Genomic DNA, 24,850 nt, shown 5'->3' on the forward strand with positions numbered 1-24,850 from the left:
TTCCGCCTGACGTACAGGCGGCCATATTACATTAGCGAACACGCTCGCGCACAGCAAGCCGTTGTTGACGCTGTGTTTTTAGGCAAGCTCTCTCGGTTAGTGTCACGATGAGCGGCGGCACGCCGTATATCGGCAGTAAGATCAGTCTGATCAGTAAAGCGGAGATCCGCTATGAAGGCATTCTCTACACCATCGACACGGAGAACTCCACCGTCGCGCTCGCCAAAGGTAAACAACACTCCTCAGACACAACACACTCCTCTCACGGGCCGTGCTGCCTGTTAAGCGGTCGTATTTAGCAGCGAGGCCGTGTCTCGAATGTAGCGAGCTGCCCTACATAGACAGCAGTGTAGCCTCGCGCTGGGCTTCGCTCCGCGCGCGCCGTGAACTGTGTAAACACTGGCTGCTCGGACGGTGATGTGGGATCTCACAGCGTGTTAGCGTAGGTGATGCGGGATCTCTCGCAGCGCTAGTGTGGGTGATGCGGGATCTCCTCCCTCTGTTCAGCTGATAGGTGTATTGTGCACTTAACCAGAGTTTCTGACAAAGTATCACTGTTTCTGTTATTACTGTAAAACCATTGTATAAATGTTGGATCTCCTTGAAACGGTGTAAGCAGACTATTGTTGATTTTTTAATTTGTGTATTGTTAGTGGTGGTTAATGCAAAGTTACCACAGTTGGTTTTTGTATTAGTAGTCACTTTGACTGAAACTGTGGTCTGTGGGCTGTTATTGTCATTCTTAAAATATTTTTTAGTTATTTTACATTGACTTATTTGAGCATAATAAGCAGTGCACTGACAGACTTGCTTGTTGCTTTAAATAATTTTATTTAATTTAACTTAATTACGTTTTCTTTTTTTCATTACGTTTTTTCTTTTAATCTCTTTTTAGAGAGAGATATTGTTTTCTTTCATATGATGATATATAATTGTTTATATAATTTCTAGAGAGCGAGAAATTATTAAATTAAATAAGTACAATTCTATGGGGAAAATAGTGATAAAACTTAACACTTATTAGTTTAACTATATAGTAACTGTTAGTTAGTGATGTTTCACTTGAGAATATTATCGCAACTGCTTTATTTGAGCATTATTCACACAATAAAGCTAAGATTATATTAACAGTTCAGTGTACTCCAGACTCGGTGTCCCAGACGCAAATGTTTAAATGATTCATAAAGATAAATCACTGTCTGTCCTCCTGAGAGTTCGGTATGTATGTTATAATTTTTACGAACTTGATTCTCGGTAGCATTACGGCAAACTGTGAGGATATATTAGCACTGTTTGTTGTTTGGAAAGGTCAGACTTGACTTAACTGGAATACTTGCTGTGCAAAAGCAGTCTGATTTTAAGAAGATTAGAGTCAATTATCTTTATTAAATTCAAATCTCAGAGGAAGACAAATTAGATGTATGTAAGCTCATTTAAAACTCATGAATTGCTCTTTTAATTCTTGTTGCAGTGTGCTCCTTTGGCACCGAGGACCGACCCACGGACCGTCCCATCGCACCCAGAGATGAGATATTTGAGTATATTATATTCAGAGGAAGTGACATCAAAGACCTGACGGTGTGTGAACCTCCCAAACCGACATGCTCTCTGCCTCAGGACCCCGCCATTGTTCAGGTACAGACAAGGACACACTCAGGGGTTAATGAGTGCCCTGTACAAATGAAAAAATGAACGTTTATAATAGGGATGCTCATTTTAACCTTTAAACGACCGTAGGAGTTTTGACCGATTAAAGGGGTCATATGATGCGATTTAAATTTTTCCTTTCTCTTTGGAGTGTTACAAGCTCTTGGTGCATAAAGAAGATCTGTAAAGTTGCAAAGACTAAAGTCTCAAATCCAAAGAGATATTCTTTATAAAAGTTAAGAGTCAGCCACACCTACCTAAAACGCCTCGTTCTAACACGCCCAACATGTCTACGTCACGATGTGGGAAGATTTGCATAACCCAAATGTTCACACAAAGAAAGAAGGCGTAACTTTTATTCTCGCTGTAGTGTTGTTGCTGCCGCCGCCATGTCCTGAAGACGCTGTGTTTTGTTGTGAAAGCGAAACTACTTTGTTTGGCCTTCCAAAAGAGGGCGATATCTGCTTCGTCATGCGTAGAGCTGATCCGTGCTGGTCGCTGAGGAAATCAACTTCGCGCTGTGGATCACCGAAACGGCTTTCACCGTGGACGAAGCAGAGTCCAGCCTGGGGTCATCACATGTGGTTGCTGCACGCCCGCCAGACACTCCATCTAATCTGGCGGTCATGCCGTTCTCAAGGCCGGACGCTCACTCTAGCCCGCCGGCCGTTTCCTCACTCTAGCCCGCCGGCCGTTTCCTCACTCTAGCCCGCCGGCCGTTTCCTCACTCTAGCCTGCCGGCCGTTCCTCACTCTAGCCTGCCGGCCGTTCCTCACTCTAGCCTGCCGGCCGTTCCTCACTCTAGCCTGCCGGCCGTTCCTCACTCTAGCCTGCCGGCCGTTCCTCACTCTAGCCTGCCGGCCGTTCCTCACTCTAGCCTGCCGGCCGTTCCTCACTCTAGCCTGCCGGCCGTTCCTCACTCTAGCCCGCCGGCCGTTCTTCACTCTAGCCCTCCGGCCTCCGCTCACTCTAGCCTGCCGGCCGTTCCTCACTCTAGCCCGCCGGCCGTTCCTCACTCTAGCCCGCCGGCCGTTTCCTCACTCTAGCCTGCCGGCCGTTTCCTCACTCCGTTTCCTCACTCTCTTTAACTTGTCTATAACTTGGCAAAAGACCATGGAATAAGCGGGATAATCAATGGCTTGCCTCTGTTTCGAATCGGGCAGTTCTTTGCCTGCACGTCGTGCATTTAAAATCCTTTAATGCACGGCAAGCCGTTGATTATCCCGTACTTCAATATCCACGTAAAACAAAATGTTTTGCATAACATCACGGAGGTACGGTGATAATGCTTAATGGCACAGATTTCACTACATATTTAAACTGAGCAGTGTGTGTTTTTTTTTTTCCATATGTTTGACTGACTATTTTATTATGATAATAAAGACCATGGAATAAGCGGGATAATCAATGGCTTGCCTCTGTTTCGAATCGGGCAGTTCTTTGCCTGCACGTCGTGCATTTAAAATCCTTTAATGCACGGCAAGCCGTTGATTATCCCGTACTTCAATATCCACGTAAAACAAAATGTTTTGCATAACATCACGGTGGTACGGTGATAATGCTTAATGGCACAGATTTCACTACATATTTAAACTGAGCAGTGTGTTTTTTTTTTTTTTTCCATATGTTTGACTGACTATTTTATTATGATAATGAACAGGCTGCATTATTGTCAAGGTAGCAATGCGGCGCCGGCGCAAGCACTTGAATTTTTTCCTTCTAACAGTGGAAGAAACTACTCCTTTTAGTCATAAAGATAATCGGAATTGTAAAAGGTTTGCTTTTATTTGTGGACATTCACAATAAAAACATATCTTTGTGCTTTTGTAAAATAAGCCTAAAGAAAAATAGGATGCCGCTTTCTGCCGTCTTGGTTTCCTTTCGTGGAGCACAAAAATGAACCGAAACTCTGCTAGGCTACTTGTTGCACAGTTTTTTCTTTTGTTTTCTTAATTTATTAAGTCAAAATATATTTGTCGTATAGGCCTATTTATTTGTTATATATATAATATTTTATTTTTTATAGACTAGTTTTATTGTTTTTCCACTCTGCAGGTGTGTGATGTGATATGAAGACCATGTGAATCCTCATGTTCTGTTGTTTGCTGCTTTTTGCGCGTGTAAAATGAATCCCCGGGAAACAAATGTTGCCAACGTTGCATGGAACACAATTTAAGCATCTTTGAAACAAATTAACTGAACCGCCTCCAAACTAGTTCCATCAGAAAAGGACTGGCACTCAAAATGCAGTCTAGGTCGGCAGCTCATTAGCTTTCTGATACTGAAACTAGCAAAAACATGTATTAAGAAATTAAATTTGAGCTTTGTTTGATAGTTCTTAGATTGCATGGTATTGGTTTTCAGTTCATGAGCAGTGACCTCATCATGCTTTATTCATCTGTTAGTCCTCTATGGGATCTTCCACTGCCCCACCATCATCCTTCCAGACTGGGAACTCCTATGGGCTGTTCAACCGTCCACAAGTCACGCCATACACCCAGTTCAACCCCAGCCCACTGGTCTCACCGCGGTTTGGCACTGTTGGAGTCGGTAAGTCCCCTTTACAGCTTTGTAAAATAATAACATACAGCTGTGAAATACTGCAACACCTCCATTAATTTGTTACAAGGTGCTGAGCAGAAGTGATGGAACAGGATATTTAAGTCCACATTTGATGATGCTATGGCACCTCTGATGTGTGTGCGTGCTCTTCCTTTCCTCACAGGAAGTACAATAGGATTGTTTGGTAGTGACACTGTAGGCCTGCGTGATAAAACGGTATCGGTATTTATCGACGGTACACCTTCAATAACGATAGAAGAAAATGTTTGATATAGCGCACGGTATAGGCTTGTGCTATGAGTGACAAGCAGACAGCACACACAAACACGAACACATTCTGAGTGCTGTGCCTGGCTGTGATGAGGAGATTGTGAATAAAAAATTAATATTAGTCAAATTTAAAATCTAAATTTGCATTTGAATGCAAAAATGGTGCAATCGAATGTTAGGTGTGCGTCGGTGAGGGCGCGTCATCAGTGGCGCACGAGATGCGGTGATGATGATGTAGTGTCTTTGACGTACTTTATTGTTTTTGTTAGTCTGTCCAGTTGAACCCACAATAACGCACGCTGCTGCGTTATTCATTCAAAATATTAGAGAAATGTAGAAGCTCAATGCGGAGAAGTTATTGATTAATCGGTGAGGGCGCGTCATCAGTGGCGCACGAGATGCGGTGATGATGATGTAGTGTCTTTGACGTACTTTATTGTTTTTGTTAGTCTGTCCAGTTGAACCCACAATAACGCTGCTGCGTTATTCATTCAAAATATTAGAGAAATGTAGAAGCTCAATGCGGAGAAGTTATTGATTAGGTTAAAACCGAAACCAAGCCATTCACACAGAACACATATTAGGAGCATTTTTGGGACAGACAACTATGACTGTTGCACTCGCGTCTCACGCAAGAAATGTATAGAAAGCCATGTAAAGTTAAAAGAGTTTAAACTTTTAGAAGTTTAGCCCACTGCAGAGAAACCGGCATTTTACGGTACGTCAAATACAGGTGCGCTGCGCACTACATACTGCGCATCTATTGAGTACATGACATGATCCATTGAGCGCATCCAAATAGTACAGATTGCTTGACGGAGAGCGAAACTCTCAAGCGCTCAGTCAGCGTGTTTATCGAGTGAAAATCTGTGTTGAACGCCTCTCTCACACATTCTGGCGAGTAAAATCTAAGAATTTATTAGCCAATGGCTAATGTTAGACATTATTTAGTCGCCCAGAGGAAGATATAGTCGCATATGCGAGTGATTTACTCGCAATGTAGAGGGTTGTTTATATATGTTAAGTTAGATGTTGTGCACGGTTTTTTATAGACTGTTATTTTAATTGCATTATATAAACAATTTAATGCGCTGCATTGTTGCTCATTGCGCCCTCCTGTGGCTATTTAATCTGCATATAAAACATAAGAAATTAGATATTTATTTAAATAGTATTTTGTGTTTGACTGTTCAAACAAAAAGATACTTGTTTGTCTTAAATTGGGTCAATTAAAAATAAAGTGGTTGAATTTAAACATTTTCTTCTATTGCTCTGTTTTAAAAAAGGTTATAAAAAATGTCAATAATTATCGGTACCGAATGATATGAAACATTATATCGTTGATACATTTTTTAGCTATATCGCCCAGCCCTATGACACTAGCATGACTGCAGCACTATCTCAGAGCAGTAATGTTGCATCTGCTTTCAACAGTGCATTCGTAGCAGAAGATAAACCTCTCCCTGGGGGCCAAAATCAAACTATTCAAAGTTCATAAGCCAAATGATTTGGGTTCATCTAACTGCTAAATCAAATCAAAATTTTATCAGTGTGAAATAAAGCTACGTGTTTAGTACTCTACAAGATCCAGACAGTTTGGTGGTCTCTTGTGTCTCAGTTGTCTCTTGAAAGTTTCATGTGTAACAGTTTCACTTCTCACTCTCGGAGTACGTTTAAAGGCACCTGAATGTAGAGGAAAAATGAGTGGGTTAAATAGCTTTCTGATAACCTAAATAACTTACAGGCCACATACACACTGCAGACATTTGGGAATAATCACATTAAATGGGATATACAGGAGTTAACGTAATGTATCTGGGGAAATGGATACAAACTGTTTAACCCATTTACTTGACCAGACTAACTTTAATGAACAGACATTATTATCCGACATTATTATCCGACAATAATTCTCATTAATTCTCATCTTTTTGACCTTCTCAATAGACTTAAGCTTGCTAATCTTGCTTGGTGCCCTCTTGTGATTGGAGCGTATAGGGTTGCCTTCCCAATAAATCCATGGGAAACTTTACTATGTTTCACAGGTTTTCTTGGTTGCTATCCAGAATCTTCTGGCTGGCAGGTCCACCCTAACCTTCCCCATGTGTTTCGACCCTCAGTTAAGAGACTCAAATTAGTGGGTCAGTAGTACAGGACAACCCATCACTCATGTCCTGGCTGCAAGCTCAGTTCTTCTCTCTGGTTTCATTAAAACAGTAGATTCTTTCTGGTGATTCTTCAGCCTTTGTGCTATTGCATAATTTTTGGTCTCCACATTAGCGCCTTTCGCACCACTTTAGTTCCAGAACTAAATGGACAGTACTAAAGCTGTCGCGTCCGGTGTAGACTCATTGTCTGTGTGTGAGCAAAGAAAAAAATCAGTATAAATATAACTATCAGTATACTAAACATCGTACATCCTGCAATGTGACTATTGCGACTGTGCACATTGCGATATCGATGCTGAAACGATATATTGTGCAGCCCTAGTGCAAACAATAAGTTTTCATGACCACGTAGCACAGCAACATCACATGAGCGTGTAACCGCGATAGACACAATAGTCAAATTGCTAACGGTTGATCATTTTCTGCCGGTTAAACGTGTCTACCAGTATATCGCCCACCCCTAGATCAGAGCATTAAAACTTTCCACCTAGGTACATCTCCACACCTGTGGGCACAGTTTAGCACATTTGGCCTTGGTGCAAAATGGGGATAAGTGACTTGCTCATTACTTAATGTCCTGCTTCAGAATGCCTGTGAGCATCGATACTTTATCATGGCACCACCTGTACTTTCCCTGGGTCACTGCTGCCTTGCAAACTGACAGGATGTGTGCCTTTGAGGCCCCTTTACTCTGAGTTTGCAAACCGAGACTTTTCACAATCACCACCTGTGCAAATTCTCCAGGGATTAGAAGGCATTGTAGACTACCCTAAATAGAAAAGCTTGAAAAAGTCTCCAGTAGGGCTACGACTAACGACTTAATTTACGATTAATCTATCGACTAATTCATCGATAAATCTAAACGATTAATTCCCCACAAAAAAAATCAACAATTTTATTAAACTTTCAACTTTGCCATTCTGTAGTGTACCATAAAAAAGTTTAAATGTAAACAAGCCATTGACGAAATGTAAAACTAAAAGAGTAAAAATTAACTAACCTAATAAAAATGAAATAAAGAAAATTACAAAAGTTTGAGAAAGTCAGCATGTTCTTAATGTCAATATATCCACATGTTCTAGGCTTCTGTTCATTGTAGCTGTGTGAGTGCAACTACAAAGGGAAAAACTAATTTCAATTAACCCCAACAGTTGGGTTTTCACATTACATAAATGCAGTGTTTAGAGTCCACTAGTATTAAAATTTTATTATTAACAATTGTAAGTATTAAAAGTACACTTAGAAATGTGTAAACAACAGATTTAAACAGAAATCTCCAGCATGATGATAAAAAATTATAATTAGTCGTGAAACTCCAAATTAAATCCAAATTTCTATGAAATCCTTTTTTTAAAGCAAAAGTAAAGTGCAACAAGCAAGTGTCCATCTCATAGTCCAAATCACTGAAATCAAAGTTCAGTATTATAGTGTAAGAATGACAACATGTCCATGTGTTCTGGTCTACTACTAATAAAATATTATAATTAATTTTTGTGGTAATAAAAATAGATGTAGGTTAAGTGAACAATAGCCTTTAAATGTACTTAAAATACATATACAATAGCAATGAGGCAATAATAATTAGTTCAAATAAAGTATCAAAAGCAAGATATCACATGGTTTTATTGAACAAAACTGTTAAAATACTGTATTATAATGTAATAGAGCCACTGATCGATTGCTTTTACACATTACTGTGCGATCTAATACTTGTTTAATATTTACCAAGCATCATTTAATTCAAATGTCCACTTAATCTTTAATATTTGGCCATTTCTTTACAACAGAAATGCTATAGCCACTGTAATTTATGAATATGTGGACATCAAAACTAGAGCCCGACCGATATGGGTTTTTTGGGAGCGATACCGATATTAGGGAGTAAATAAAAAGGGCCGATACCGATATATTGTGTATATTATAGTACAGTACCAGTCAAAGGTTTGGACACTTTCCCATGCGTGTGTCCAAACATTTGACTGGTACTATATATAGAATACAGTATATGCATAAACAGAATATATATACATAAACACATTTTTTGCAATGATCACTCAAATGTGGTGATCAAACACTTATAATGGTGATGGAGATATGTAAGGGCGTTTAACAATTTAACAATAAACTTGCGATAAGTCTACCGACACGCGAAGGGTGGCGTTCAAGGGGGTTCCTCGAGCTGAAGGGATCCCCCGAATTTGGTGCGGAATTGCCGCGCCGTTACGGAGATATGGCCGTTCAAAGTTTCAATGGTTTTCCATAGACTTAAGCTTTAAAGCGTTTCATCCAGGTCGCAAACAATGGAGCGCGCTCTGCTGGACAAACTAAGTAATTACACCATTTCAAGCATTTTATCTGCATTATATGTTCTGTAAAAAAATGTTCATATAGGCAGCATATTCGCCGATACCGATATATCGGCGACAGGCTCATATCGGCCGATAATATCGGCAAAACGATATATCGGTTGGGCTCTAATCAAAACGTGTAAACTCAGAGTGAGGGTTTGAGCTTTTATTTTGAAACCGCAAGATAATGTATTCTCCTGTGTTTGCGTGGATTTATAAATGATTTACCTTACAAATCTGATGAAATGGTGCACATTGCATTCCCAGGTGAACGTTATAATAAACCCAAACTCACAACAACATGCAGAGATGGAGTTTGAGCCGCTCCACACATGTAAATTATATCAGTTCCTGTGGAACAGCATTTACTGTGAACGGAGCCGATGTGAGATGCACGTACGTAACCTACACGCCTATAACAGCATCACATACAATTATTTAATTCAATCGTAGCGTTTGTGAATTCACCGTTATGCTTAATTATGATTTTTAAATGGGTTTTAATATATCATGAGGCCTTGGAAAACAGTCTAATAATGTTTTATGGATTCTCGTCCGTAAAATGCACCATTTCCGGTATTTTGCCAGTTAGTCGACGCAGGCAAAATGAAGCCGAGGATTTTTTTAAATCGAGTAGTCAAATAGCATCGATGAATCGCGACAGCCCTTGTCTCCAGACTTATGCAGTAATGTTGTCATCTTCGAGGTGGGAGGACCTACCTTGTCCATTATCCTTGAAGCTCCTACTTTCCATCGTACCTCTTCCCAGGTTTCTCACATTTGCTTAGACTATGACTTCTGTCATTGGGCTGGATCAGGGATGGGCAACTCTGGCCCTCAAGGTATGCAATGTCCTGCCGAGTTGAGCTGCACCCCTAATCAAACACTCCAGAAAAAGTTCTCAGGTTTACTTCAAAATTCCAAGTGGGTGTGTTTGATTCATTGTGTTACTGACATCACGCATTGTGGGCATTTGTATAGACCACAAAACTCTGCGGGACCTTGGGGTCCAGAGCTATCCACCATTAGGCTGGGTTGTCTCCATTGTTGGTGGTGCCAAGACTATTCCTTTCAGTGCTTGGGTTTCCTATGATGTTCCTTGGTTTAGGTGGCCATTCTGTTGGAGCTACTAGTGCACTAGGAAGCCACTTCCACCATGATTGTGTAGTAGTGACGTTAGCCTCTGTGACATGTCCCTGTATGTCATAAGTCAAAATCTGTGAACTGCTTCTAAAGTTTGGTTCTGTGCACTCTTATTTAAATTTGCACTGCAAATGTATTAAGTTTGGTTGTCAGAACCTGAAGTTTTCTGTTGTCGCTCCTGAACAGAAGCTGGTTTAAGCCCTCTAGAACAACTGTATTTAGCTGCTGTGTGTACATGGCCACTGTGTGTCTTTCGAAACTTTGATTTAAAATTTCTCCAAGTACTTTACAGTTGAGTGTGTGTCTGGATTGTGGTGACCTCGGTTTAATTAATAAGTGACTTAACACAATTCACAAGATTTCGTCTTCTAACCAGCACTGATTTCCTCATCAGGGTGGCTGCAGTTCTTAACCTTTTCACTATAAACTGTAGATTACGTTAGAGTCTCTTAACTTTCACCATTATTTTTATACAGATCACACCAATCTGGCTCTGGACCCTCTGCGAAAGAACCCCCCAGCGGAACCTGCTGCCTCATCAGCACCTGCTCCCACAGCCGTGGCTCGCAAGAGCCCCGTGGAGACTCGCGCAGCCTCCACCAACACACAGACGCCTGTGGACCTCACAGAACATACTAGAGGTGAGAATAAATCCAGATGCCAACTTGCTGCTCAAGACCGAAGTGTTGCAGTTCCGTTACCACTTTTCCAAATGATGCTTAAAGGGTTAGTTTTTTTAACCTTTGGCCATGTTTAGCTTGAGAATCCAACTCCAACAGTGTAAATAACTCAACATGTATGAAATGGCATTAACCCCCCCCCCCCCCCCCCAAAAAATTTTTTTTTATAGATTTCTAGGGCTCCCTCTGTGACATGTCCCTGTATGTCATAAGTCAAAATCTGTGAACTGCTTCTAAAGTTTGGTTCTGTGCACTCTTATTTAAATTTGCACTGCAAATGTATTAAGTTTGGTTGTCAGAACCTGAAGTTTTCTGTTGTCGCTCCTGAACAGAAGCTGGTTTAAGCCCTCTAGAACAACTGTATTTAGCTGCTGTGTGTACATGGCCACTGTGTGTCTTTCGAAACTTTGATTTAAAATTTCTCCAAGTACTTTACAGTTGAGTGTGTGTCTGGATTGTGGTGACCTCGGTTTAATTAATAAGTGACTTAACACAATTCACAAGATTTCGTCTTCTAACCAGCACTGATTTCCTCATCAGGGTGGCTGCAGTTCTTAACCTTTTCACTATAAACTGTAGATTACGTTAGAGTCTCTTAACTTTCACCATTATTTTTATACAGATCACACCAATCTGGCTCTGGACCCTCTGCGAAAGAACCCCCCAGCGGAACCTGCTGCCTCATCAGCACCTGCTCCCACAGCCGTGGCTCGCAAGAGCCCCGTGGAGACTCGCGCAGCCTCCACCAACACACAGACGCCTGTGGACCTCACAGAACATACTAGAGGTGAGAATAAATCCAGATGCCAACTTGCTGCTCAAGACCGAAGTGTTGCAGTTCCGTTACCACTTTTCCAAATGATGCTTAAAGGGTTAGTTTTTTTAACCTTTGGCCATGTTTAGCTTGAGAATCCAACTCCAACAGTGTAAATAACTCAACATGTATGAAATGGCATTAACCCCCCCCCCCCATAAATATATTTTTGATGAAATCTGAGAGCTCTCTGACCCTGCATAGAGAGTACCACGAGGCATGTGCGCGCTTACTCCTGAACGTATTAAGCGTTGTTTACATTCAGGAGAAAATATGCTCATGCTGAACGCAAACAGCACTGATTATGTTCTGGAGAAAGCGCGCACATGTGCCGTGGTACTCTCCAAAATGGTGGAAGACGTTCAATTGGGGGAGAAGAATTGTTGAATAAATGATTTTTGTTTCCTTGGCGCACAAAGTATTCTCATAGCTTCGCAAAATTGAAGTTGAGCCACCGATGTCACATGGACTGTTTTACCGATGTCTTTGCTACGTGTCTGGACCTGGGAACATTACAGTTGTGTTGCTGTCTATGGGAGGGTCAGAGAGCTCTCAGATTTCATCAAAAATATCTTAATTTGTGTCCGAAGATGAACAAAGGTCTTATGTGTTTGGAACGACATGAGGGTGAGTAATTAATGACAGAATTTTCATTTTGGGGTGAACTAACCCTTTAAGGGGTTCACAGAGAATGCGTCTTGGCGTTTAAAAATGAGACGCACTTAAGAATACCAAAAACAAAAAGCGCAGAACATGACACATGATGCAATAACAGAAAATAGCCAAGCAGCAGAATTGATGGAGAATATCAGGCTCTTTTTTTTTTTTTTAAGAAACAGGTTTTCATAATCGCTTGCAGAAATGTTATATAATTCAGGCTATCTAGTCATAGCCACTGAGTGCCTCATTTGCGACACTGCGAGATGCAGCAAAAGACGCGAGCACAACGGTCATACACATCCAACTAGCATTTGTTTACATAGAAAAACAAAGGATAAATAGCACATTGGCGTGGAAAAATGGGCTCTGTGTGATCGGCCCCTAACAGGATTTGCTATTGTTGGCTTGTGAACTGGGATGGCCTTATGTGCTTTTCAATCGGGACACGTCCTGGCCAGGATTTTTATCTTGCCTAAAACATCCAAAGTAATTTGACCAATAACATGCAGGTATTGTGTATATAATCGACCAGTCGTGGCGCGTGAGAAGGTTAGATCTACAGAGAGCGATCAAAGCGATGCAAATACGCGCACGTGATTGTTTGTTCGACTTGAAGCGTCGATCATTGAATGACACAAGTACCGCAAGAGCGATTCGAAAGCACAAGGAGCCGTCTGCTCTGCTCTCATGAATGTCATACAACGATTGATCTGCACCGTGCAAACAACCAAAACCTGGATATTTTAGGCAATATAGAAATCCTGGCAAGGATGCGTCCCGTAAAAAATGGCCCGTATGGTCACCCTTTGACTAAAACAATGAGGAAGTCAGTTTGGGTATTCCCCTGTCTGACTTCATCTGAAATGTGCCGATAGTCATAGTTCAACAGTTTTGGAGAACATATTTGAACACCCATGGCCATTTAATTTGTCATTCTAGTTGTTTTAAAAACTGAATGAGAATGTTAGTGGTACTACAATAATGTTTGGACCTACGATGCCCAAGTTTGCTGTCCAGGACAGGTAGGTAGTTTTTAAGACTCAGCCTATGACTCGGGCTGTTTACTATGTCACTTGACAAAGGTAATGGATTCGGTGTAGTCTTTTAGGAATTACAGGCCTTTTATTAGGGCTTCTCAGAAAAGGAACAATATTAAGAATCGAGAAACATGACACCGTATGAACGATACTAGTGTTCTGCTACAAGGATTTGGTACAGCTTAATGTGTTTTAAAGAGTTATACTCTCCCAGGCACGGATGTCCCGAAACCAAGCGTACCAGAGTCCAGTCAGTCCAGAGGAGGAAACAGGGACGCTTCTAAACGGCTTGCAGGTTATAACACGTCTGCTGAAAAGCCTTTCACCGCAGTTTTGTTGTGCTGTTGGATGCTAAAACTGCATGATTCTTATAAGAGCTTCGTCCGTCTGTATTTCACACGCATCCACACAGTGGAATTTAGCAAGCTCCTTTCTTAGCATGACACCGTATGAACGATACTAGTGTTCTGCTACAAGGATTTGGTACAGCTTAATGTGTTTTAAAGAGTTATACTCTCCCAGGCACGGATGTCCCGAAACCAAGCGTACCAGAGTCCAGTCAGTCCAGAGGAGGAAACAGGGACGCTTCTAAGCGGCTTGCAGGTTATAACACGTCTGCTGAAAAGCCTTTCACCGCAGTTTTGTTGTGCTGTTGGATGCTAAAACTGCATGATTCTTATAAGAGCTTCGTCCGTCTGTATTTCACACGCATCCACACAGTGGAATTTAGCAAGCTCCTTTCTTATAGAGGACTTCTGATTGGTGAATCTCATGCAACCTGATGAGTGTGTTTCACCCTACCATTAAAAAGAACAAATGCTTTTAAGAAACCTGTTTTTTTGGACCAGTAGGCTTCACGTGACATTATTTTCACTAAATAAGAAAGATTTCCCCGGAAGTCTCTTAATTGTAATGTGCAAAAAAAGTTAAAAGGTCTCATTTTAATGTTATGTAATTAAAATTGTAGCACTTGTTCTTTACCAATCTGCTGATGTTAATTAAGACTGTAGTGGGAGAGCACCAATTGCACCCATATTGTTTTTTTTTATTTTGGTGGAATGGTGACCCGAGTATGCTTTCATGAGATTCACTCAATATGCTGAATTTGCTCATATCTCCTCTGTGTGAAAAGGCCTCTGCGTTCTTAGGATTCTTAGGTGACTCTGTTTTCACACAAGTTGTGCTTGTTTTAATTTAGTTTGATTACTTCTAAGTAGACTTAGAAGCTTTTTTCTGCACACCGACAACTAAACTTAACTAAAGTCTGTGAGAATAGACATTTTACATTTATATTAGCAACTGAATGTCACGGCATGCTTAATTTTAATTATTTTTTATGACGTTTATAAATGTGTATTTTATGTGTTTATGACAATGTATTTGTATCTAGAGCTATACTCGTGTGTTTGTTCTGCTCAGCTGGTGGTCCTCCTGCTGCGCGCCGCGGTTGGGCCGGAGGTCATCGTGGTAGAGGACGGTTCCCTGTGCGAAGAGAAGGACCCATGAAGTTTGAGAAAGACTTTGACTTTGAGAGCGCCAATGCTCAGTTCAACAAAGACGAGATTGACAAAGAGTTCCAGAGCAAACTCAAACTGAAAGGTACAAACAGGTTACCAAATATGCAAGATCAGCTGATAAACTACATGTTAGCATACTTTTAAAAAGAGAAAATATATGGTAACACTTTATTTTAAGGTATCCTTGTTACACGTTACATGTACTTACTATTATAATAACAATACATTATGCATAATTACATGCAAGTAACCCAAAGCCAAACCCTAATCCTAACTCTAACCATATAGTAAGTAAATGTAGTCAATTAATATCACTCAGTACTTAAATGTAAAATTACACACAAAATTTACAAAAGTACACACATTCAGTATAGAGCTCAGATTCACAGCAGATGACATTCTCATACTGTAGTCTATAGAAAAATGCAGGTATATTTCTGTGTATTAACTGTATATGTTTGGTCAGATGAGAAGTCCGAGAAAGCTTTGAATGGCGAGGATAAGGGTGATTCTGGGGTCGACTCTCGGAACAACGAAGGAAACGTTGATGAGGAAGATCCTCTCAGACCAAAATGCTACTACGATAAATCCAAATCCTTTTTTGACAACATCTCCTGTGACGACACAAGGTCACATCACATCCAGCACACCTTTAATAATATGAGCCTAAACATTTAATATAAACAAGTTCATAAATCTTGTCATTGTACCTGATTTTAAACAGGAAGGAGAGGTTTGGAGGGTCCGGTTTCCCCCGGTGAGTACAGCAGAAGCCAGCACTTATTGGAAGTAGCCTCAGTTTGTGTAGAAACGTGCAACGAAAAATTTGTAATTTTCATAATTTCATTGTTAAGAGAGAGGAGGCAGACCTGGGCGACGGAGCGGAGGATGAACGCAGAGACGTTTGGCCTCCCGTTGCGGCGGGGCCGCGGAGGCTTCAGAGGTCGCGGTGGCATGGGCTTCAGAGGGGGCCGGGGCCGCGGAGCCGGATGGGGGTCGTTCGGATCTCACCCTGGTGGAAGTGGCTTCAGAGGGGCATTCAGAGGAAGTCAAGGAGGAAGAGAGTTCTCTGATTTTGAATACAGGGTAATGAACGAGTCAAAAATGAATCTCGTGATATACATCCACATTTTATATAAATGTGCTTTATAATATAAATGTATTAGGGATGCACGATATTATCGAACCGATATCGGAATCGGCCGATAATGGCTTGAAATGTAAATATCGGCATCGGCCCGATAAGTTTTGCCGATAAGAGGATTAACTCACATGTGATCAGGGCTGTTGGCCTACTTATAACAAAATGAAAGTAAAATACACAAATATCACTAAGAAACTTGTGTTTCTGAATAAACAAAGCAGTATCAATGTAATAAAATCATGAGTATGTTTTAATTTAAAGGTCAGAACCTATAGCTTACATGAATAAAAAAAAAATCACAAACAGGACCATTGTAAATGAAATGATTTTATATATGCAAATGTATTCATTGTGTAAGTTTTATTTTATTTATTTATTTTTTTTTAATTATGAGCTCTAAAAGATTTTCAGAATTTCTACGACTCTTTTGCCTTAGACCATCTATAAATGTTAAATCTTAAAATAATATTGTAAGGTTACCACTGCATCTTTCTGAAAAAATAAAGAAAAATGCAGCGATTGAGAGAGAGATATATATATAGTTGATTTGTAATTTATTTTTAAAGCTTTCAATGTCATTATAAAATAACTGAATTATTGTTTATTTAATTCTAACAAATACGTTTTTCTTAAACTAACCAAATTAAAAAATGTGTTTATAATTTCCACACAGGAAAGACTTGACTTGATTCCAAACTAAAGGAAATCTATCGGTATCGGCTATCGGCCAAAATGAGTTGAAAAATATTGGCATATAGGATATCGACAAAAATCCAATATCGTGCATCCCTAAAATGTGTGGCGCTTTCCTCTAATAGGGTACAAATTGTTGACCTGTTCTTTTTTTTGTCTAACACTAATAATAATTTGTTTTGTTTATATAGTGCTTTTCCAGTGCTCAAGGACACTTTACAGTAAAGATACAATTAGAAAAGAAAAATATCAATATTATAAGCAAGAATGACATTAGTATAAGTTAATATTAGAAAACAGGACACAATAAGGACCATAAGAATGATAACATTCAGAAAACAAAGAGATGTAGGACATAACTTACAAATGTTAACACTCAGAGAACAGATGAGTTTTAAGAAGTGATATAAATTCGCAGGAGAGAGTTCCATAATTTGGGTTCAGCAGTGCTAAATGGTCTACCCCCCACTGAAGCAAGGTGAGACCGTGGGATACTGAGAAGACCAGAATCAGAGGAGTGTAATGAGCGAGTTAGGCTGTAAGGGAGGATCAGTTCACAGAGATACCAGGGAGCCAGGTTGTGCAACTTTGTTTAAAAGTGAGCAGGAGAATTTTGAATTTAATAATGATATACAACCGGAAGCCAATGGAGATTGAACAAAATGAGTTATGTGAGCAGAGCACTTGGTGTGTGTGTGTGTGAGTAGTCTAACAGCAGAATTTTGAATTTACTGTAACCTGGAAATGGCAGGTAAACCAATGAAAAGGGCATTGCAATAATCAAGGCGGGATGAAACAAAAGCATGGATAATGGTGTCAGCATCTTTAACACTAATGAGACGACGGAGCTGGACAATGCGACATCATTGAAAGAATGCTGGTTTGGTGACAGTAAATATGAGCTTAAAAGGAGAGAGATGAATCAAAAATAACAGAGATTTTTAACGGTACAAGATGATCTAATAAGAGTACCAGCTATCTCACAAAAAGAGTCATCAGGAATGTTTCTAGTGAGTGATGGGGGTGCAACAATAATGATAATGTTTAGTTAAAAAGAAAAAATCATGCTTAGTTAAAAATGAGAGGTTAGACAATTTTTTATTTTATTTCATGTAAGCAGATATTTTGTCAATTTGAGTGGATAGAGTAGGCCTACAGAGTATATTTGAATGTCATCAGCCTATAAATGGTAATAAAAGTCATGTCAGTGCAAGTGAGTAGTCTAGCAGCAGAATTTTGAATTTACTGTAACCTGGAAATGGCAGGTAAACCAATGAAAAGGGCATTGCAATAATCAAGGCGGGATGAAACAAAAGCATGGATAATGGTGTCAGCATCTTTAACACTAATGAGACGACGGAGCTGGACAATGCGACATCATTGAAAGAATGCTGGTTTGGTGACAGTAAATATGAGCTTAAAAGGAGAGAGATGAATCAAAAATAACAGAGATTTTTAACGGTACAAGATGATCTAATAAGAGTACCAGCTATCTCACAAAAAGAGTCATCAGGAATGTTTCTAGTGAGTGATGGGGGTGCAACAATAATGATAATGTTTAGTTAAAAAGAAAAAATCATGCTTAGTTAAAAATGAGAGGTTAGACAATTTTTTATTTTATTTCATGTAAGCAGATATTTTGTCAATTTGAGTGGATAGAGTAGGCCTACAGAGTATATTTGAATGTCATCAGCCTATAAATGGTAATAAAAGTCATGTCAGTGCAAGATTTGATGCAGGGGGTAGTATGTAAATAAAAAATAATAGTGGGCCAAGAACAGATCCCTGGGGGACACCTTGCTTCAAATGGGCAGTAGGGGAGCTAAAATTTTGGGTTTAGATTTTGGCCCACCTAACTTGAGCACCTCGAATGTATCCAACTAATAAAACCAAAATATCCAACGATATAACTTTTCCCACAATTAACTGAATTTACATTCCACAGATTAATTTACTCTAAAAGAGTGTGCAACCCCGTTATCGCATGATTCTCCCACTATTTAACAATGAGGTGCTCCTTTTAATTGACATCATGGAAGTCGCATCGTTTGGTCAGATCTTTCTGCAGAATGGTGCACAGAAAAATGATCGCCGTTTTTTTTTTTTGTTTGTTTACTCGTTGGGATGATAACATTTATGTAGCACAGCCATTCAGCAAATTCACCAAAGTTATAAGAAAGTGTTCTTTAATTAATGGGAAATAAGTACAATAACTATAAACCAAAGAATCAGCTGTGAAAATATAAAAAAATTATGTATCTTGGGGGGAAAAAATCTAAATTATACACATTATAAATTACTTGGTTTTTAGATTTATTTTTTTGTAGCTATTTACTTTTTCTCTCTCCATTTGTTTCTCTAGAAGGATAACAAAATCGCTGCATAGGGATGAGAGGAAGTGGATCCAGAAGACCTGATTTGTGTGGGAACTGCATTTCAGGGCACATGTTTTGCTGAGAACGAGGAGATAAACGTACGTCTTGTAAATCTGTCACCAGCACTGGGGTTCGACTGCTTGAAACCTGGATATTAATGAAACACCTGCTCCATTTCTTCCTGAGGAGTGGAACACATACTATTTTTTGAATTGTTAATTTGAGAAGAATCTCTCCAGATGGTTTCAAATATATTATGATTTCTGAGGGACTTACTTTTCCTTAGTTTGTTGACCTTCAATGCTCAACCTGAATTTGATCTTCTGCTGCTTACAGCTAACAGATTATAATCTCAAACAATGCATCGTGATGGTTCTGATCACTGAATGAGCTTTATTTTTGACTTGTTTGCTATAAAGTATCTTAGTGTATTTAGCATCAAAATAGACTGCCTGGAACTCAGTTATACATAGTTATATTTTTCTAACGTAATTTCATTCAACCTCAAACATCACTATTCCTATTCCTGCAGTAAGTAGATTTTTCTTTTTCTTTTTAATATATATAAACTAGTACGTTGGACGTAGATTTCTTTGGATGTATCGATCCCTTGTAAGAGGTCTGTAGTTTCTAGTGAGGTTTCTCATCAGGGCAAGCGCTTCAAGACGTTTCACTAAAGGATATTTTAGATATAATGGAGAAAAACACAGAAATGCAGTCTTTAGGGAAACGGTTCCTTACGAATATGAAATAGCACAACTTTAAATGACACGATGTGGTCAACCAGTGCAAAGCGACCTCTGTGATCTGTTTATATATTCTGTGGGTTTGATTTATATTTGATGAGGTCCACTTTGCAGTGTGTAGCTCTTTGTAGCAGATGTTTACCGATAAGTGAACGTCCATCTTTACTAAGGAAATAATGCTACTCTGTGAGTCTACAGAAACCTATGCTGCGGCTACTTTGACGATGCATTCTTGCCACTTTTGAGCTTCTACCGCTAACAATTATATGCCTGTCCTTCAACATTCTTCACCTCATAAAACATCAGGTGAAACAGGCATGTCACACTGAGCCTAGAGCTGGCTGGAAGATTATTCAATAGCACTGCTTCCCAGTGGGTGGTTTCTTCTGTTTCTGTCTTTAATGTGAGCGAAAGCTGGACCGTTGAAAAGCCACAATGTGTTGTGTTCTGTAATGCAGATGCTGTTTATCTTTTCCCATCGCTCCTCGTTCAGCCGCGGTGCGTTTTATAGCCACTGACTGCACTAGCATGATGTCATAGGGTCATGTGACCTCATGCACATTGTGATGTCATAGCCACACCTACGCATCGCTCAAGATGTCACTTCAGCCGCGTTTTGATTGGATACATTTCATTTTGTAACCAAATTCACATTATACTCGCAGTGGAATAAGTAAAATGCTGCGATTTAAAGTCGTTTTTTTTTTTTATAGATTTATAACTGAAGTTGAAGGTTTGATATTTTAACTGGCCAGTTTTTCATCTCTCCGTTCGCTTCAGATTGGATTGTGTGGCGTATGGCTGTGACAGCACTGCAAAAATGGTTTCGTTTTGTTAAATGTTTGTTTAAACGGTTGGGATCGGTGGGTCAGTTGATAACGAAATAAACTGTTTTCAGATTATAGCGTGTATTAAAGTCCAAGTTTGTAAGACGCAGAACATTTTGAGTTGTGGATCTTGTGTGAATATCCTTTTGCACTTGTCAAGCTCTTAAATTCAGAGCTGCTTTATTCCGGTAATAAACGTTCATTTGTATCTGACTAAAGTGAATCTTCATCTGAAGCACATGGACATGATTTAATTAGGGCTTCATAATTAACTCCTCAATAGGAAAAAAATAATAAACATCCATGTTGTCCTAAAATATAACTTTTTTTTTATATATTCCTATATAATTATTAGGAGCGTTAGGGTATTATTAGTTTGTTGACTTGATTCCAGAGTTTTCTTTAGAGGCTGTGTGTTAGTGTAAATTCCAGCGGTGTGTTTGTTCAGTGTTGGAACCGTGACACTCGCGTATAAACGTGTGTGTGTGTGTGTATATATATATATATATATATACTCGTCACAAACCACCGATCTTGGAGATGCTTGTGAGGCAAATGCTGTTCTGGAAATGTCTTGTGATGAGCACCAAATCCTTCCATCAGGGTCGACACGCTGTCCTTGTGAACCCCGGCATGGAATCTGTTCACGACTACATGTAAAGAGCTTTTTACTAGATGCAAGAATAAACTGTTTACTATCTGTTATGCGATTACATTTTTTGGGTTGAGTGTTTGTGCTCCATACATTAGTGTGAACGGAGTATTATTTTTTTCAGGCATGAAAATGTAGTTTACATGATGTACAAGAAATGCAATTAGTTGAACGGAAGACGACTTGCATAAGAAAATAATAATTTACTCGCCCTCAAATTGTTCCAAACCTGTATGAGTGTTTTTTTGTGTGCGTGTATGGTTACCCATATTTTTCAAAGTATCTTTTTGTGTTCAACAAAATTATGACATTTTCATTTCTGGGTCAATTATCCCTTTAAGTGCATATTTACACGTAATATCACAATTGCCTCTATTTTTGTTTTATTTATTTTTTTAGTAAATGTGTACTGAAGGATTTATAAATATAATTTTCTAATTGCATATTTGTAATGGTAAAGTTGCAACTTAGTATATTTAAAATATTATAACTTTAAATGTAATGGTGAATTGAAGTAAATTATAAAAAAGTATCTTAGTGTATTTAAAATGTGTTAACCCCTTAACTGTCACCGTCCCACCTGTGGGACGTTTGGCGCTCTATTTCTTTTGTTGTTGTCAAATCTTTTAGTAATCATCATTTGAAAGCTTAGAAGCCCAAGATTCATCCTGTGAAAACTATTTTGAAAGCAGACTTTGCGTTACCATGGAAATGGTACTTTAAAATCTTTTGGCGGTCTCCTCCCTAATTGCCTCTATTTTTGTTTTATTTATTTTTTTAGTAAATGTGTACTGAAGGATTTATAAATATAATTTTCTAATTGCATATTTGTAATGGTAAAGTTGAAACTTAGTATATTTAAAATATTATAACTTTAAATGTAATGGTGAATTGAAGTAAATTATAAAAAAGTATCTTAAAGTGTATTTAAAATGTGTTAACCCCTTAACTGTCACCGTCCCACCTGTGGGACGTTTGGCGCTCTATTTCTTTTGTTGTTGTCAAATCTTTTAGTAATCATCATTTGAAAGCTTAGAAGCCCAAGATTCATCCTGTGAAAACTATTTTGAAAGCAGACTTTGCGTTACCATGGAAATGGTACTTTAAAATCTTTTGGCGGTCTCCTCCCCTTTAGTGGGCAGTGTCATATTACAAAATACATTACGGTCTTTTAGAATCAAACCTTTTTATTATCGACAAAACGCATATCATCGGAACGGTCTGAGTCTCAGGATTCCATATTTGGTGGTTATTTTAAGATAAAAAAAATTTTTATGCATTTTTCTGTCACAAATGTCTAGATTTCTCTGTCAATATTACTTCTAAGGCGTTTGTATGGCACCCGGTGGCTGTTTGTGGTATAACGCCCTAAATAAAATCTCACAGGAACCTTAATTTTTTCATATCAACTTCAAATTTGGAACATGACTTATTTCGACATAAGGCTATAATTTTATACCAATTTTAGAGTAAAACCTGATATGTAAAATATTTATTATATATAAAATAAAATGCCTATGCATGCCTATTTTAAAAAATGGGGGGTGACAGTTAAGGGTTTTAAGAAACTAAAATGTACTTAAGTGGCCTTTTATGTCAGTAATATTATATTTTCTGCAAGTACATTTAAAAAAAAATAGACAATGAGTAGAAGTATGAATATGAAGTATACCACAAGTGCACATACGATACAATTAAGTGCATCGTTTTTGTTCACAACGACTAGCTTTCAAAAGTTACTCTAAAATCTAAAAATGGATTAATACGTCATATTAAGTAAACCCCAATAACACTGTCAGAAAATAAATGAATAAAATAGAAAGGTACAAACAGTGCATATTTGTTCATAAATGGTAATAATATCACCCATCACCCCCCTGAGAGTGTGCACAATATGTTTGTGATTGTTTGGTTCTATCTAATGGAGACATTAAATCCCTAAACCTCAAAACATCCATCCACAATGAAATAAATGTGAATCATAAAAAAGCACGCCATATTGTTGAACAATATCAACTTTCACATAAAGTATCAAAAATGTCAAATGTATTTCAAAATGTAATTAAAAATGCATGGTCTATATTACACAACAGCCTTCTGACCTCCTCAGTCAGTGCAGTGTCACGGTGGGCGGGGCTACGCAGGAGTCGCTGTCATCGGGGTGGGCGTGTCGCAGTCGCGGTGGGCGTGGCTGTCAGGATTGGTCATTGGACTTCCTCCTCAGGCTTCTGCGCGCTGAGCGAGTCACATCAGCAGCTTTTGGGCCGAAGCACAGCGAGGTTTATTTCATCATGGAGCTCACCAGCGACCCGAACTACCGCAAACTGGAGCAATGGTACAAGTCCAGCGCCGGAAACCTGAACATGAGGCAGATGTTCGACGCAGAGCAGGACAGATTCGACACGTTCAGGTGAAACACGCATCTAACGCGCGCGCGAGCTCTGCGACACACTAACACTGGCTTTTCGTCTGGTCTTCCTCGGCAGCAGCACAATTCATATGATAGCATCTTCATTTAATATCAGGACATATATATATGTGCGCATATCGTTACATTTAGCGTTACATGGCCGCCTGGATTTCCAGGTTGATGTTGCAAGGTTATTACCACATCAGGCCAAGAGTCTCGAGCTCCAGGTTCCGCCCTCTGCGCTGCTGCACCTGCTCTATATCTTCACTTACACTCATATAAACGCACTGCTGGTATGATGAACTGTTCGTCTTTGCTTTAAAACAGTGAACATTGCCACGCTGTCAGCTAGACGCATAACAAGGTCATTGGTCAACGATCATGTGTGTTTGAGCTCTGCGCGCACGCTAACACTGCTCTTATGTGGCAGCATATTAATAGGAGTTTCTTTTATGACTCTTTCATTAAATGCACATTACCAGGCACTTCTCAAGTGCACTCACTGCTTCTGCAATCTCTTAAGGGAGTATCACGTCCTCTGCTGCGATACTTCTGTGTTTATATGTTGCATATTTACAATAGTCTGTTCGTATGAGAGTGCATTAGCTGTTGTAGGTTAAATTCTGATGTATTAAGTGTTCATAAAAGTCTGTAGTATGTATTTATTCTCAGAAGAGTGTTGGCCAGCAGAGGACGCTATAGCAGCATGTTGTACGTGCTCTTTTGCACTCTCTCTCTCACACACACACACACACACATACATACACACACGTCTGGTTTGCTATCCTTGTGGGGACTCTCCATAGGCGTAATGGTTTTTATACTGTACAGACCGTATATTCTATTGCCCTACACCAACCCTACCCCTAAACCTACCCCTCACAGGAGACTTTGTGCATTTTTAGATTTTCAAAAAACTTCATTCTGTGTGATTTATTAGCTTGTTTACCCGTGGGGACCACAATTTAGGTCCCCACCGTGACACGAGTCCCCATGAGTCTGTGTGTATTCAGATTTAAGTCCCCACCAGAATAGAAAAACGGGTACACACTCACACACACTCACTCTCACTCACTCACTCACTCTCACTCACACTCTCACACACACTCACACTCTCACACACACACACACACACACACACTCACAAACATACACAC

At 39.4% G+C, this 24,850-nt stretch overlaps 2 protein-coding genes across 3 annotated transcripts in view; both read left to right on the plus strand.

The window, feature by feature from the left end:
• On the plus strand, nt 1-21,073 carry LOC107570022 (protein LSM14 homolog A-like). Its single transcript, XM_016256218.1, has 9 exons — nt 1-228; nt 1,472-1,635; nt 4,053-4,197; nt 10,615-10,779; nt 14,749-14,928; nt 15,313-15,475; nt 15,571-15,603; nt 15,701-15,932; nt 19,046-21,073. Exons 1-9 carry the CDS (start codon nt 108-110, stop codon nt 19,067-19,069), a joined length of 1,227 nt encoding a protein of 408 aa, XP_016111704.1. The 5' UTR covers nt 1-107; the 3' UTR covers nt 19,070-21,073.
• LOC107570021 (glucose-6-phosphate isomerase) overlaps nt 21,067-24,850 on the plus strand; it is a 19,933-nt gene continuing 16,149 nt past the window's right edge. Inside the window, exons 1-2 of one of the 2 annotated variants that reach the window (XM_016256217.1) lie at nt 21,067-21,073; nt 23,563-23,693. In XM_016256217.1, the coding sequence (XP_016111703.1) occupies nt 23,575-23,693 (119 nt within the window). In that variant the 5' untranslated portion in view covers nt 21,067-21,073; nt 23,563-23,574. Of the gene's footprint in view, nt 21,074-23,457; nt 23,694-24,850 lie in introns of those variants that run through there. The other variant, XM_016256216.1, reaches the window with a different exon arrangement.

This window comes from Sinocyclocheilus grahami, unplaced genomic scaffold (assembly GCF_001515645.1).
Source record: "Sinocyclocheilus grahami isolate Dianchi unplaced genomic scaffold, SAMN03320097.WGS_v1.1 scaffold1405.1, whole genome shotgun sequence".
In the NCBI taxonomy this organism is placed as follows: domain Eukaryota; kingdom Metazoa; phylum Chordata; class Actinopteri; order Cypriniformes; family Cyprinidae; genus Sinocyclocheilus; species Sinocyclocheilus grahami.